Genomic DNA, 16,113 nt, shown 5'->3' on the forward strand with positions numbered 1-16,113 from the left:
TAATTATATAACTGTATAGACGAATAGCTATAAGTTTATGAAAATCACTAAAAATGTGATTTAATTAAATTATTAATACGTACTGTTGAAAATATTTATATGCATATTTCTAAAGTAAGTTTTATGATTTAGTGCTTTCTTGATACGCTACCATTAATTTATTTAATCAAAGAATGAGAGTAATATTTATATAAATAAATATTTTATTTGAATTGTGTACAAATGCCAAAATCTGAAATCTAAAAAGTATTATAATATACTGAATAATATCTGTTAAATTATTAAGATATCCTAAAAAGTCAATTTATTAAAAATAATTAAACTATCATAGTTAGCAATGTATGCATATCTGTCAATACATATGAAATAAATAGTTGTATACAACTGTAGAAAGCGAATTTCATATTGAATAAACATGAATATATATATATATATATATATATATATATATATATATTAGGGTAGTCCTTATTAATTAATATGGACATTTTCGAATTTACTTGCTCCCCAGGGCTCAAATGGTTCCAAATTGATAAAAAACAATTTTCTGAAAGTTTTAGCTCTTAATATTAACTTTTAGATAGTGCGCAATTCAATCAAAGTTTTGTATGAAAATAGCATGGAAAAATTTTCAAAAATTTTAAAAATTCTTGAGCAGAGCTTGATTTTCAAAGAAGGTGAGAGAATTTGTCTTTATATACTATTTTTACTTAATCCCTTATTGGATTATTAAAGAATTAGGGACTTAATCCCTGCATTATTAAAGAATACCTCTGTTTAAAACAAAAAAATTATATTCTGCAGGTTATACATACTTGATTTGGTTTCCGACATTTTGAAGCGCTGTTTCCGAATAAGCTAGTGGACCAAAACGTACGTTTACACAATAGACTGAACATTAGGGAAATAGTTCAAATATAACATTCCAAACCGGAGCAAAAAATGCAACAATTGAATTATATTCACTTCAATTATAAATATAAACAAATTATAACTTGATGCACTTTTTATTAGGATTGCCTCCGAGTGTTTTTACTTCGATGTGATTCAAATATTTTTAATTTGTACTTGTTACTTCTTTTTTGTTGGCGGCACTGTCAACTGACGTTTCCGATTTTACTTTTCACTGCAGGCGGAAAACTTAATAATAAACACAATAATGTTTATTATTATTATTCGTATTTGCCTTGTGCAACAAACATCACTTTTAAGTGATTTTCTCATGTGATATAGTGTCATAAATGTAATAAATTAATGGTTATAGGTGCTATATATTGTGAAGACAGTGGTTACTAAAGTTAGTTGACGTTTTTCAGTTATTTTAGAATTATTGAATCTACTTAGATGGCCAGCTGAAAATTAGTAAGTGCGTTAGTTATATTTTATTTTATGGTGATACTACAAATCAATTTGTTCCATTTATCATTTGTTTATTTATTATTATTTGTTTTTTGTCTGCGGGTTCAAATAAACTATAGATTCTAAATCAGTATTTTCTTTGTTGTTACTATAATAATTAGGTTTTTACACAACCAAATACATTTTTTGATTTCACATGACACTTAAGTGAATTATAAATATATAATTAATTATATATAATAATAATTATTTATAATTAGAAGTTGTGATATCCTTAAGAAGAACTTTTAAGCAACTAGAAAATGCTAACTGTTCGAACAATAAGGCAGTTAAAAGTAACATTAATAACTTATTTAGTGTAACAATTAAATTATGAGTTTATAGTTGAATAATCTTTTGCAATTTTGATATTTGATTCAGTTTCTTTCTAATTCTAATTCATTTATCTAATCACAAATGCAGTGTTCTTCCAAATTTTATATATTTTATTTATATAGATGAGTAATACCAGTTTGTTTAAAATATAATTATAAATTATACATAACAATTTTTCTTAAATAAAAATATATTAAAAACATTAACCATATTAAAAAATTTCTGGGACATAACATTATATTTCACATATATATCTCTCATGTTCATCATAATATCAGTAATGGCACTGAATCAACTACTACTAAAGCCGTTCTGTATCTTGGAATATTTGTGAAGGATAGTTTTTCAGATTAATTTCTGATATATCAGGTAGTAGCAAATGTTCTGTTATTTTCACTAAACGGCCACGACAAATGCAATCCAGGAACCATCCCATATCCACTATAGGTTTAGTGCAATGTTTATAGGTTTCTAGAAATCAAGTAATAATTAAATTAGTTAATGATTTTAAACATTTAATTATTACAAATCTAATGTAAATATGATGTAGAATACCTTCAATTTCTTCTTTAGTATGCTCTCCATCATCCATTACAACAATTTGCGCACTAATATGACTGTTTTGAATCATAACTCCAGTATTTCTCAATAACAATTTGAACTCGTCTACACTTGTGCTATGAAAAGGTCCAATCACAAAAACTTTAATATTTATGAACAATGATTTTGGTAATGAAATTCGATTTCTTTTTGGTCCAGGTTCTAATGAAATATCCAATACTTCGTACTTGTATTCTGGAAGAAGTTCTTTTTTTGCTAAACTATCGCTTATCCAGTTCTTATTTAGAACCCATATTCCAGATACCATAGCATTTATGAATTTTAGTGACCTTAAAATAAAAATATGTATATATAGATTCGCAGATCTACCTAAAATAAGTAATCAAATAATTACCTTTCAGCACAATTTTCTTTATTCACTCTTACAATAAGGTGCGTGACTGAGTCCTCATATTGCATGACAAATTTTAGATTGAATCGATCAGCAAAATTTTTCACTAAGATTATATCATCTTGCAACAAGCAACTACAAGCTAAGCAAATTGGTTTGGTCTCCATGGAACTTGGCACAAAGTCTATTTCTGGTTCTAACCTTGTCTCAGATATTTCAGTATTTTCAACTATTTCTACATTTTTCTCTCTAACATCAAATGTATGCTGCATTAAAGCTCGATTTTGATGATTTTCTAAAGAAGATGAAATTTCCATCTCAACTGGTTCAGTATTAGTTTTATTCAATGATGATATAAATGGTTCAGTGTTTTCTTTTGGATAGTCCACTATAGTGCTAATGGTTTCATTCAATGTATCTTTTGGAGATTTGAACATAATTTGAGGGGATTTGTTTTGTTTGATGTCTTGGTAAATTAATGACCTTCTTGATTTTGAATAAGGCCCTTGTTTTACTAATGAAGATCTGTGAAAGAAACTTATTTAATTTAAAAAAAAAAAAAAAAATAGCATTTATTGATTTTCCTGGACATGCATTTCAAATATATAAATACCTGAAAAGTGATTGCGGTATCTGTGATCCCTCATTTTCTGTTTCACTTCTGCACATATTCCTTTGTAATTCGCTCAGAATATCGGTTTGGTTCTGAGTGTCCAATTCTTTCTGCATATAATTGCATTCTATAGCACTTACTATTTTATCAAGATCAGCGGTTTTATCAAGAGTATTTATGGAGATTTCTAAAGACCTTCTTTCTGCACTATTGTTAGATTTACTATTAATTTTAGGAGTCGATGAACACAAAATAGCAGGCTTTTGTATGTTTTTACTTAAAATCTGCTTCATAGGACTTCTATTAGAACTATACTCCTTGTTAAGAGTATTAGGCTTAACTTTAGACTGTGGATTTTCTTTTCTTGTTTCTAGATCTTCGTCTTGACCTTCTTTAGAACCAGTATTTAATTCAGCATCAATATTGGCAAATACTGTCGATAGTATATCATCATAATCCATTGGCTCACTGTCTTCTTCAAGTGGATTGTTATGTTTATTCTCCTTCATTGATGAACTTCCACTAGAAATCAATTGTTGCACTTTACGTTTTTTTATGATATTTGTGTCATCATTCTCTGAATCCTGCATAGAAATAAACTTAACCGTCATATTTTCATCCATTACCATTTCGTCATCGGACATGTCAGGTAGTTGTACTGATTTAACAGGCCGTAAACATGATTGTATATCAGAATCAGAAGAAAAGGATGTGTTTCCTCCACTTGCTGGAATATTGATTTCCCTTTCATCAATTTCTTTTTCTTCACGTTTTCTTTTAGATGACTTAGAAGTGTCTCCTTGATTTTTCATTGTAGTTTCTTCAAATTCATCATCATGGCATGAATATTTTTCTTTCAAAATTCCCATGACATTTTCAATTTGATCACTTTCTAATAATATTTCAGGTTTGCTTGTTTCAGCTACAAGGGTGTCGTCTGGTAAATCATAACTTGGTGATAATGATTTCTCTTTACTTTTCTGATTAAATCTTTTATGTATGTCATTTGTTACTTCAAGAATATCTTCTGTGTCTTCTGCATTCTCGCTTAGTGATGAATTACATTTCTTTGTGTATGTATTGGACATTAAGTCATTGCCTATATATTCTATTTTATTATGTTCTTGAGATTCATTTCTAATATCTTTATATACATTAATTTCCTTAACTAAACCTGTCTTGTGTAAATTATTTTCTGTGGCATTTTTATTACAAGATGATGCATTATTAAAATTAAGTTGAATTTCTTCTGTTTGTGTTTGAACATTTGCTGTTTGTTTTAAAATTGTTTCTTTATTGTTCTTGATAAGTGTACATTGCATACCTACATCTTTATGTACTATCTTTGGTGCATCCAACGAACCCTTAAGAAAAAATAAAACTGGTTCTGGATTTGAAATTAGACTTCTTCTAAAACTCCTTGGTAATAGATTAAGTGGTTTAACAAACCTGCAAACAATATTTTCCTTACTATTTAATAGAGCAGTTTTTTCAATTCCCAATTTATTGGGTCTTCTATTGCATTGATTGAAAATTAATGTCAAAGCATCTTCAGTATTCACAGTAATGTTATCATTAATATTTTGTAAATCTTCTGTATTTGCTTCTAAAGAAAATGTTTTCCGCTCTTTACTAATGCTACCTTTTTTTGTATCTGATTTAATTACTTGTGTAGTTCTTGATACTTTAAATTTAAATGTAGATGTTTCAGCACTTGAAAAAAGATTGCCACTTAAAACCTCGTTATCTTTAGATTGGTCAACATTTGTACTTATTTTTGAAATAACACTGTTTTTAACAGATGTTTTTACCTGCAGATTGTCGAGAGAGTTGTCTTTTGTGCTACTCACATTTTCTTCAACAATATTGGTCCTTGAATTATCAATATTGATTTCATTGCTATATTTTCTGTTACTTAATTTCAAATTATCATCATTTTGTTTGATAATAGGACCTTTATCAACATTTAATTCATCAACTTCCATGTCAACTGATTTTTCATGATTTACATTTGAATCAGATACTATTTTTTCATTTGTCTGTTTTATTTTATTTCTGGTTAAACTACGTCTTGTCACACCTCTTTTATTAGGTACATCATTGTGTTTGTTCTCGAAACAATCTTTTAATTCAACAGCACATTCCATATCTATTTTACTCAAATTTCCATCTTCCTTATTTTTGGATTCCTTTGACAATCCACCGGTTTTTTTAGCATTACCTTTGCTTTTTGGCCCTTGATACTGTTTAGCATCAGTAAACGTTGGTACAGCAGCCTTATCAGGGATTTCATCTTCCATAAAATTTGAAGGCGTTGATATTGATGGATCAGCTTCAAGAAAATCAGTTCCATGATAATTCAACCAAGAGGTAACTTTGTCTTGTGTTTTAATTTTATTTCTTGGCAGTCTAAGAGGTGATACATCTCTTTTTGGAGGAGGAACATTAGGTATTTGACTTATAGAAATAAAATCATCTATGAAATCTTGAGAGTTTTGGTCATAATTTATATTACTGTTTTTATTAATATCAGACTGATCATCATCTACAACTATTTGGCAACTTTTAATTTTTTCATTCATATATTTTTCAATGTCTTGGTTGCTAACTACCAAATTCGATTCGGTACCAGGTTCATTTTCTGTTTCTAATAATAAAAGAAGAAACAATAAAATAAAAAAAAAATAGAATAAATGATTATTTGATAAAAATTATGTTACCTCTGGCATGTTCACTATTTTCATTGGAATTACTTTTGTAAGCGAGTAGAATTGAAATTAAACCTGAAATAGCTTCATTTTTACTGAACATCCTTTTACTCAAATTCTTTTTGCATTTGGGGCATCTAACAATTCGCCTTTTCAGTAGTGTACTTACACAACTCTCACAAAATATATGTTCACAGCGACTGATCAGCAGACTTGTTGATATTTTGTTACTAAAATGTTAAATATATGCTGATTATTATTATTCATTATTTTAATTGTATTTTTATTGATGTGAAAGTTTACCAAACTAGACATTCTGCTGATTTTTGTAAGTCTTCAAATATTTTTAATTCATCTTCATCCATTTTTATTTGTTATTAAAAAAAAAATTAATATATATTAAGAAAAAATTTAATATATATTAAAAAGCAATATCAATTAAAAATTACATGGTTTCGCTAAGATTTTACTGGCAGTTTATTCTTAAGACAATGTGTAAAATTCATTTTTTTGTTATCAAACGTATTTGTAAGTATTTTGGTTGTCAAACAAATCCTTTCATAACCTTCAAATTTGGCGGGAACTTTTCTTAACCAACAAAACAATACGAAAACTTTTGAATTTAAAAAATCTTTTTCAAAATTATTTATCACAAAATAGAACTCAAACGTATTAACAAACAAGTGGTACATGGCATCGTGCCTTAAGGCTTTGCTGGAACTTCTCGTACCAAAAGTTTTTTTTTTAAAAAAGTTAAAATTTTTTTTTAATCTTTTAAATTTTTGAAAAAAATTGACTATTTTCGATTTTTTTACACTTATTCATGTAAATAGATTTTTTTTTTAAATAAAACTAACATTTATATAATATATATGTATTATTAAAATTTTAATAATTTAGTTAATCAATCCCATTTTTTTGATATATCTATATATTCCCCATCTGGGCTTTCATAATTTTTAATTGGGGGTGTTATTGTGGGTCCTGTGGTAGTAAACGGTAATAACTCTTGATCGATCTGAACAGCTTCTAAGTACAATTCTTCACTTTCCTTGCGTAATTCATCCAGGGCTTTTCGTTGTGATGCTAATATTCTATCGATCATTTGGTAATCTGCTAAGTATGTACGAGTTCGAGCTTGGGTCCACTCTTTTTGTAACATAGCTCTTCTTTCTAATTCTTCTTCTGTGTGTTTTACTACAGGTCTCGTTCTTTGTCTAAAAAAAAAAAGAATTGATCTCATGCATTTAGTTTGTGGTAATAAAGCAAGTACAAATATTAATTATGTGTGATATTGTGAAATTAAAACTGCTTACTTATTTTGATCAATTAACACTAGTGGTACATCCAACTCATCAATTGGTTTCAATTGACGTGCATTTTTTTCAAGTCGCCGTATTTGTTTCTCTAATTTTTTTCTTCTTCTTTCTTCACGTTGTCTTACAATTTGTGGATCCATACGCTTCTTTTTCTTCAGTGGTTCGGCATATAGACATGGTGATGCTTGTATGCAAGCAGGTGAATATATAGAAATGAGCCTCGTTTGAGAAATAGCTAGACTGTAAAATACAATAGAAATTGAAGAAGGTAATTATTTAATGCCGAACATTTTAAAATTACACAGTTGTTTAATGTATCTTATATTTATGTTTCAAAAATCATCGTAGTATATTTATCTCTTAATATATAAAATAGTAAAATTAACAGTTATAAAAAAATGAATATGAATTCATTGATTTCCTTCCACATGAATAGTAATAAATAAAAATTTTTGTTATTAATATGCTTACTTTCGAAAGGAACTTAAAACAGAGGCAAACATTATTCTTAATTTAATTATTTTCGGTTTATTTGTTCATAAATATTATTTTTTTAACTAAGATAATTATTTTTAGATGTAATATATGTAATTAACCAAAAAATTAAGAAACGTCAAAATATATTATTGCCTGATGCAAAAATTTTAGAATCATTTAGTGCAGGATCAAGTCACAAAAATGTTTCATTCCATTAGTATTGATAGGTTTATGAACAAATAAGTTTTTTTTTCTAATTACAATATTTATTACGACTGCTAAATAAAATAACATCTAGTAATATTAATGAACGATAACATAAATATAAATGAAATAGAGTATAAAATGAGGGGTAGTATCGTTTGAGAAATAGCTAGACTGGAACATACAAAAGAAATTAAAGGTGGTAATTATTCCTCGATAAGTCACCTATTTGATGCAGATTAGTTTGAATTTAATGCCGAACAATTTTAAATTAGAGAATTGTTCAATGTGTCTTAAATTTATGTTTCAAAATCTATTTTCATTAAAATTATATCCGTATTATGATTTAATATATAATAAAAGCAAATATTAAAAATAATAAAATTAATAAATAAAATAAATAAAATTTGTGAATAATAAAAATAATACTAGAAAAACAATAAAGTGGAATAAAAATAATAATATACAAATAATAGAATAACAGCGAAATATTGAATGTAAACTAGTTGTAAGTTAAATTTTGTCTTGAGACTAGTCCATGAACTTCCCGATATGTATAAATAATTCACTTCAATCAATTCGATTTCACTATTTAAATTTTTTACTCACAAAATAGAAAAGCGCGTCCCTGCATTTAATATTATATTACAATTCATTACGATTCCTACACTTATTGGACTGTAAGGACAGAAAGTCAAAATATAGGGTCATTATTACTTTTTAGTTTAATAAATTAGTAGTATTAACTTCCCTTAGAGTAAGTTATAGTAATGGACAGAAATCGAAAATGAAAATTTTTGCATTTAAAGGTTTCTGAACATTTTGGAATACCTCATAATCAGATAAAATGGATGTGTGTATGTGTGGAGACAAATTTTCGTCGATTTTGGGTGTACATTCGATTCCTAATGATGAGCAGGCGTGCTGATTAGTTTTTGACAAAGACAGGTTCAGCGGCTTCGGAGATATGATGCAAAAAGTGCCGTTTTCAAGAGAACGGATTAACCGATTTGAATGATTCAATATACGTTCGATTCGTAATGATCGGGGGAGTGGTGATTAGATTTTGGCAGAGGCAGGTTCAGTCGTTTCGGAGATTTAGAGCTAAATGTGCAAAAATTGCAGTTAATGAGGGAACTAAGCATCCGACTTGAATGATTTAAAAAACTTTCTGCTTGTGTTGAGGGAACAATTGCTTTTGGAAAAAGAAATTATTTTATCTTTTTTTTAATTTTTTTTTAATTTTCAAAAAAAAAAAATTGATGTCTAAAAATAATTTGGATTTTAATTTTAATTGTGATAAATATTAGGCAATGTTTTTCATTTTAAATCCGATTGATTAAGTTTCATTTATTTACTTTTTATAAATAAGAATAATAAAAGTTACATTATTTATAATAATCTATTTGAAAACATTTAATATTCCTCGAATATTTCATTAAGGTACGGAAAGTTCCAGCAATTTGCTTTAGGACACGATGCCACACACCACCAGTTACTTTTTAGTATAATAAATTTAGTATCATTTATGTTTAAATTCATTATTAATTAAAGCTTAAAGAAATAATAATGGAAAACTTCGACCTCGACCTCGACTTACTAGCCCTCACACTATTGTTTTTGTCTACTAAAATGTCATATACACTTTTTATATTTAGTACTTGTTACTTATATGGGTGTCTCTCAAATAAATTAAGCTTAAAATATTTATTATATTAATATATCATATATTTATCATGACTCTTAGTTAATGATTTATAAATTCAACATTTTTCATAAATTCAAAATGAAACATTACTGACTACAGATTTCTCAGGAATTACTTTTTATCTAAAATAATTTTTAAGCTTCTCAATCATGAATAGTAATTTTGACTATGATTGGGATAATGTAAACAGGAGGACAGTTCTTGAAGGAGTATCTGCCTTGGAAAGGACTTCAGATAGTCTCGCTAGGTCTCATCAAATAGCTATAGAAACTGAAGAAGTTGGAACGACAGTAAGAAATTATAATTAAGGACTCTCTCATGAGATCTCGATACATATGAAATTGAAATCGTATCATCAATACATCACCTTTTTCTTTGCAATTTATTTATTTGCAAACTGATACAATATTGTATTAAGTTTCACATGATAAATATTGTCAACAAGGCCTTGTCTTAACATTATACATATCAATCTTTTATGGTAATTTAATTTTTCAGATAATAACTGAGCTAGGAGAGCAAAGAGAATCTCTTCTGCGCAGTAAAAATAGACTTGTTCGTACAGATGAAGAACTTTCAAAAACACAAAGGGCATTAAATTCAATTAAGAAGAATGTTTTAACGAATAAACTTATATTGGTTTTGCTTATTGTCTTGGAAACTGCTATACTTTCTGGTCTTGTTTATTTAAGGTTTCTTAGATAACCAATTAATTTTAATATCTAATTTGTAAGCATAATATCAATCACAAATTTGCAATTTTATATAATGTGTTTGCGTTATTTTTATACTAATATACTAATAATATAATAATATAAGCCATGAATATTAGCACAGTAATAGATGATATATTTTTTAAAAGATTCATTTATTTAGCAAGTATTTTATTATTTAATATTTTGCCAAAGCTAGAAATATATTTATAATCAGTTTTATATATTTTAAAAACAATGTTTTGTAAATTTCATAACTGTAGATGTCAAATGTATATAAAATATAAATGTTTTGTATTTAAAAAATGATAATAAATGAATAACTGTGATCACTTTGTTTTATTCAATCAAGTTATGCAAAACATCAATGTTAATTAAAATCAGGTCAGTATAATATATAATATTAGAAATATGGCATTATGTTATACACTAATATTTCTAACTATACATTTTAGATAATCATGGATTTTAATTTGGAAGATGAAATAATTCATAATGCTGAGACCCGGATGCCAAAGGTGGAGCATGACATGGTCAGCGCTAAGATGTTCTTACAAAAACATAGTTCAGAAACCGGAGACAATGTGTGAGTAAAGATTGTATATCTATAAATTCAATCTATAAATTTTAATTTAAAAATGTTACTTATATAGATACGATCATTTATCCGAAGTGCTGAATAAAATAATATCTGAACAACCAGAAAATATAGTAGACTTTTTTGAAGAATATTCGCGCAATGTGCGAGAGCAGCGTTACAATCCTGGTGATATGCTTCAAGATGCTTTCATACCACCTCAACAATATGAAGAAGCTAGAAAACTATTGCCTTTTCTTCAGGTCAGTATAAAAAGCATTTAAAGATAAATGTAATTCTTATTTACATAAATTTTAAATATATTTTAAATAGCCTGCACCTTTGCCTGGAGAAAATGATGAGCCAGCATTGGATCCGGATAACATGCCTGCAGAAGTTCCGGATCTGATGACTATTGGTTATCACTGGGAGCGTGCAGGCATTGGGTTGCCAAGAACTGAATTATTCTGCATAGAACTATCTATTCGTAAACTAGCAAAAAATCCCGCAATTTCCACAATTAAGTGAGAGTAATTCCAATAAATAGATGATAAAAAAATGATACAAAATTATTTATTTGCCTCTAAAATCATAAATACCTGATATGTTATTTCATAACATTTTTTGCAGTTTTTGGGGTAAGATATTTGGAATACATAAAAATTACTATGTTGCCGAATGTGAATGGCATGAAGAGGAATATGCTAAAAGAATTGAAGTAAGTTAGTAGAATTTTTTTTATTGTCATTGTAAGTATAAAAACATCCATTAGTCTCAACATTATTGTGCTTAAGCAATAGATATTCAGGATTGTCTTTCTTCAATCTTACAATAATCTGTCGTTTTCACAACTTTTTACTAGTAGAAAATATTATAATATGAATATATTTTCGTAGGAAATAGAAGCTGAGAAAGCAGCTAGACAAGAGGAAGAGTTTAAAGCTTTAGAAGCCGCTCAAGCTGAAGCTTTGGGTCAAGCGGAACCGACAGAACCAGCTGATCCCGATTTATATCCGCCAAGAGAACCGGAACCAATTCTTGGTGAAGGCGCTCCCGTTAAAAAACCACGACCTCCGCTCCCACCTCTTCCGGTTAGCCAATATAAACCACCAGTAGAGATACCAGTGGAACAACCAGGACAAGGAGTCAACGCGAAGGTAATAATAAGTGAATATATAAAAAGTAGTATTAAACCAAATTCTTCTGGGCAAAATATGAAAATGTTTCGCCAACTAACAACAACCATTTATAAAATAATCAAACAATGTGTTAAAATAAAATTTTTGCTAAAATATAACCAGGTGCTGAATTCCAAATTCAAAATTCTAGTTTAATAATAATTTATTGTCCGAGATATTTTTGATCCGTATCTTTTAAGTGTTAAGTTCTATTATTCCGTTATTAACTTTGTACCTGTTTATATTGTTATCAAATTCTTCTGCGGTTCACAATTACATCATATATTGTTAGGTGTATTATATTACTACTGATTTGACCCAAGAATGGATTAGATTACCTGAAGTGACGCCGGAGCAGATCAATGTGGCTCGTAAAATTACCCGTTATATGACGGGAGATCTGGACACAGAGGTATATTAGATTTTTTTTTAATTATTTGAATATACCTCACACCTAGAAATTTCATGTTATATGAAAATAAGTAACTGACCTAATATTATATTAATTATATGAGTTATTTATTATAAGCAAAATGATACGAGCTGCTGTAAGTCCTTATAATCAGTATAATGTTTTAAACTTCTGGAGTTTATTCAAATTATAATTATTATTATTAATTTATTTATATTATTATTAATATACATATTTGAGAATTTGTCACCAATGATGACAATGAATTTTGTCATCAATTAAAATTTAAATAAAATCGTTATCTTTGTCAACAATGTATTGCGACGAAGCGGTCCAGCTGATCTTTACTCAGAAATTTTGTCAAAAACGTTGATAAAATGCAAAAAATATTTTGCATTTATCTGCTAATTATAAAGAAAAGGCTAAGCCGAACGTCGCGCAAAACTGACAAACTCATTAATCAACGCATGTCTTTATTAAATTTAATGAAATACTTCTTAAGCTCGGGCGATTTTGAGAAAACGTCGACAGGAACTTTTCAGATTATTCAGAATGACCCTGAGAAAAAATATAATTTACCTTAGGGAATTCTAGACATTCCTTTTTTACTCGACCTTAATTTTGTAAGTCTTGGAACAGAATTCAATAGGCCAATAGGTTTATATTTTAAACTGTGCTGTTGTACAAAAATATACCTTATATTGGTTCATACTTTATGCACGTTTTATACTTTAAGTATAATTTGTAAGCTTGCACCGAATATTAATGTAGTAATAGAAATGATTTTGTTGTTATATATACATAATAATTTAAACGGTATCGACTTTTGGGATTATCAATGAACACGTGAAGAACTTTTTTCTGAATATTCACAAGATACTTATTAGATTATATTTAATATGAATCATTCAATGTGTGTTCAATAAAGACATTTATTATATTCAATCTAAGCATTTCCAGACAAATAATTATTATTGGTTCTTTACATATACAAACAATATTTTTGGTCATTTTTTATTTATTTTGTTATGATTAGTATTCCTTATATATAAGTAACAATATTGAATTTATAAAAGAAAATATTAAAAGTTTATGAAAGGAATAATTGGAAATACATTGACATATATGTAAAGAATCGCTTCTTTTTTCATGATTTTACAATTTATTTTCCTATGACATGTGGTATTCAAGTATTCGGTATTCGGCCGAATAGTATAATTGGTGCCAAATATTCCAAATAACAAAGAGTAGCCGAATAGTGGTTGAAAGTCTAGGCATAAAATTTGAATAAACATGTAGCGCGTTAGTAATATAACAATTACTGATAGTAATTACATTAATACAAACGAGCTTAGAGCCAAAAACCTGCCGAGTAGTTGGCGAATATTCGGTAATCGGTCTTTGGAGCATGCCGAATATTTGGTAATCGGTTTTTGGAGCATGCCGAATATTTGGTATTCGGCATTTTGCCGAATATACTATTCGTTGCAAGCCTAATAATTTGTACTTTTTCATATAAAGCTTCACACATATCCTCCGTTTCCGGGTCGCGAAATTGACTATTTGCGCGCGACCATCGCTCGTATATCATCTGGAACACAAGTATCGCCGATCGGATATTACACTTTTGGTGGTGCTGGTGGAGGCGGTGGTGAAGAAGAAGAAGAAGAAGTAGGAGAAGAGGAGGAAGGTACGATATACTGAATTCACAGTATCTTAATTACGGCAAAATTCTCATTTACTATCTAATTTTAACATTTACAGGTGACCAAACAGTATCAGTGTCAATCCTCGGTACGAGCCTCCGCCTATGAGGGATCTTTGTGATACGACTATGACATTTTGGAACCATCATGCGCCGAATATTCTGAACAAGGCCGTACGGTTTGGTGGAATCCAAATATGCCGGAAGCGGTAAGTGTATCTACTTTTTGTGAAGAAATTTGACAATAATTAAGGTGATTATAGAAGAAATGGCTGGAGAGGACGAAGAAGCTGATGCCAACATCGATCGTGTCGAGAAAGGAAGTCGGTCCACACCATTGCTTACGCCGTTATCTGAAGATGCTTCACTGGAATCAATGCCTGCGTGGACCGTTCGAAGCAGTTCTCTTTGCATACCAGATACAGCCGTTGCAATAGTTCGCTCGTCTTTGTGGCCTGGTGCATACGCCTGTCTGCTGGAAAGTAATAATGATAATTTATTATTATTTTCATTAATTTATTTATATTTATAGATAAGTCATTGTTCTAATTTATTTTGTAGAATATGTGCAACTATATATATTGGTTGGGGTCAAAAGTACAATGCGCATAATCATTCTCCAGAAGGTATGCCCGATATTCAACAGGAATATCCAATTGGACCAGAAATTATGGAAATGACGGATCCAACATTTGCTGAAGAAGAGGTGAATATTTTAATTATCTATAAAATTAAACCAAAATTCATATTAATTATCCAAAGCTTTCTTATCATATCAAGATGACTGAAGCTAAACTTTAGCATTAAACTTTTTTAATGAAAAATCGTAGGCATGGAGGATTGCTCACTTGCCTAAGCCTGTAGAGCTAAAGGAAATAGCTGGCGAGGCTGGAGAAGGAGGGGCGGAAGAAGCCGAGGAAGAGGAAGACGATGAAGAAGAGGAGGAGGAAGAGGAAGAGGAGGAGGAAGAAGAGGAGGAAGAAGAAGAATGATTATGTCGACATATTCTAATATATATAATAATATATTTTGAATTTCAAGTTTTCAATTGATGCTTTAATGTTTGAAATTAAATATCAGTTGATTTTGCCTTAATTGTAGAAACTTTACTATATATGCATACAATCGCTTCTTAATCAGAAATTAAATTTAGCAACAGCCTATTATTTCAAACTGCGAGATTCTTTTATTTTATAATTACTTTGAACTATTTTTCGTAGGTCTATAATATTTTAGGATGTTCGTTACGACCATAAACATTTATATCGTACAAAGTTAAATCAAAATTTACAAAAAAAATTGTGGAGAAACTATTTTCAATTTTGGTACCAAAATTTGCAAATCGGATTTTCTGAAGAGGTTAATGTCAGCAAATTGATATTTCAAGGTTAATGTCAGAGGTTAATGTCAGCAAATTTTGGTACCAAAATTTGCAAATCGGATTTTCTGAAGAGGTTAATGTCAGCAAATTGATAGTAAGTGCATATAGTTTTAATCATATTACTTTTTTTACGAAATAGTTTTTTTTATCTAATCCAATGCCTCCAATGCAATCCTTTCAAATAGTTGATGTTGATATCTGGTAACACTAATGCAATTTGACAGCTTGAAATGCCACTTTTTGACTTCGGAAGAGCTGTCATGTCACTTAATGTTAATAAATTGGTCGTTCAAATTTATTTTAAGTCTTTTTCTTGGATTTTAACAATCACAAATCATCTAGGTAGCTTTACAAAATGGTTGTCACTACTGATGTTTATCTTCCAACAGAAGAGGAATTAACAGTACCTGAAGTGAATCTATCTAGCCCTTT

The 16,113-nt window shown here is 28.9% G+C and overlaps 4 protein-coding genes across 4 annotated transcripts; 2 read left to right on the top strand and 2 right to left on the bottom strand.

The window, feature by feature from the left end:
* Positions 1-1,962: 1,962 nt before the first annotated feature.
* LOC113386300 lies at positions 1,963-6,436 on the bottom strand. The gene is made up of 6 exons (XM_026624089.1): positions 6,311-6,436; positions 6,020-6,237; positions 3,300-5,946; positions 2,690-3,211; positions 2,290-2,624; positions 1,963-2,205 (listed from the first exon to the last, which is right to left on the bottom strand). Exons 1-6 carry the CDS (start codon positions 6,370-6,372, stop codon positions 2,036-2,038), a joined length of 3,954 nt encoding a protein of 1,317 aa, XP_026479874.1. The 5' UTR covers positions 6,373-6,436; the 3' UTR covers positions 1,963-2,035.
* A 475-nt stretch (positions 6,437-6,911) lies between these two features.
* On the bottom strand, positions 6,912-7,939 carry LOC113387031 (39S ribosomal protein L40, mitochondrial-like). Its single transcript, XM_026624788.1, has 3 exons — positions 7,798-7,939; positions 7,324-7,566; positions 6,912-7,224 (listed from the first exon to the last, which is right to left on the bottom strand). The coding sequence occupies exons 1-3, from the start codon at positions 7,827-7,829 to the stop codon at positions 6,912-6,914; spliced, it is 588 nt and encodes a 195-aa protein (XP_026480573.1). The 5' UTR covers positions 7,830-7,939.
* Positions 7,940-8,148: 209 nt separating this feature from the next.
* LOC113386301 (radial spoke head protein 6 homolog A-like) lies at positions 8,149-15,292 on the top strand. The gene is made up of 6 exons (XM_026624090.1): positions 8,149-8,155; positions 9,110-9,148; positions 14,259-14,285; positions 14,564-14,770; positions 14,849-15,006; positions 15,131-15,292. The coding sequence occupies exons 1-6, from the start codon at positions 8,149-8,151 to the stop codon at positions 15,290-15,292; spliced, it is 600 nt and encodes a 199-aa protein (XP_026479875.1).
* On the top strand, positions 9,696-10,533 carry LOC113387033 (vesicle transport through interaction with t-SNAREs homolog 1B-like). The gene is made up of 2 exons (XM_026624789.1): positions 9,696-10,005; positions 10,214-10,533. Exons 1-2 carry the CDS (start codon positions 9,865-9,867, stop codon positions 10,418-10,420), a joined length of 348 nt encoding a protein of 115 aa, XP_026480574.1. The 5' UTR covers positions 9,696-9,864; the 3' UTR covers positions 10,421-10,533.
* Positions 15,293-16,113: the final 821 nt, after the last annotated feature.

Source organism: Ctenocephalides felis, unplaced genomic scaffold, assembly GCF_003426905.1.
Source record: "Ctenocephalides felis isolate EL2017-DRISC unplaced genomic scaffold, ASM342690v1 CF-g0.4_SCAFFOLD_03571, whole genome shotgun sequence".
In the NCBI taxonomy this organism is placed as follows: domain Eukaryota; kingdom Metazoa; phylum Arthropoda; class Insecta; order Siphonaptera; family Pulicidae; genus Ctenocephalides; species Ctenocephalides felis.

What these genes read in the sequence shown, in the direction of transcription:
- LOC113387033 (XM_026624789.1), top strand. Translation starts at nt 9,865, where the DNA reads ATGAATAGTAATTTTGACTATGATTGGGATAATGTAAACAGGAGGACA. An exon ending in CTGAAGAAGTTGGAACGACA is followed by an intron (nt 10,006 to 10,213) that starts GTAAGAAATTAT and finishes TTAATTTTTCAG; the next exon opens with ATAATAACTGAGCTAGGAGA.
- LOC113387031 (XM_026624788.1), bottom strand. Translation starts at nt 7,829, where the DNA reads ATGTTTGCCTCTGTTTTAAGTTCCTTTCGAAA. An exon ending in GTTTTAAGTTCCTTTCGAAA is followed by an intron (nt 7,567 to 7,797) that starts GTAAGCATATTA and finishes TGTATTTTACAG; the next exon opens with TCTAGCTATTTCTCAAACGA. An exon ending in GTGTTAATTGATCAAAATAA is followed by an intron (nt 7,225 to 7,323) that starts GTAAGCAGTTTT and finishes TTTTTTTTTTAG; the next exon opens with ACAAAGAACGAGACCTGTAG.
- LOC113386301 (XM_026624090.1), top strand. An exon ending in GCAGTTAATGAGGGAACTAA is followed by an intron (nt 9,149 to 14,258) that starts GCATCCGACTTG and finishes GTGAAGAAGAAG; the next exon opens with AAGAAGAAGTAGGAGAAGAG. An exon ending in AGTAGGAGAAGAGGAGGAAG is followed by an intron (nt 14,286 to 14,563) that starts GTACGATATACT and finishes AGGTGATTATAG; the next exon opens with AAGAAATGGCTGGAGAGGAC.
- LOC113386300 (XM_026624089.1), bottom strand. Translation starts at nt 6,372, where the DNA reads ATGGATGAAGATGAATTAAAAATATTTGAAGACTTACAAAAATCAGCA. An exon ending in TCAGCAGAATGTCTAGTTTG is followed by an intron (nt 6,238 to 6,310) that starts GTAAACTTTCAC and finishes TTAACATTTTAG; the next exon opens with TAACAAAATATCAACAAGTC. An exon ending in ATACCGCAATCACTTTTCAG is followed by an intron (nt 3,212 to 3,299) that starts GTATTTATATAT and finishes TTTCTTTCACAG; the next exon opens with ATCTTCATTAGTAAAACAAG.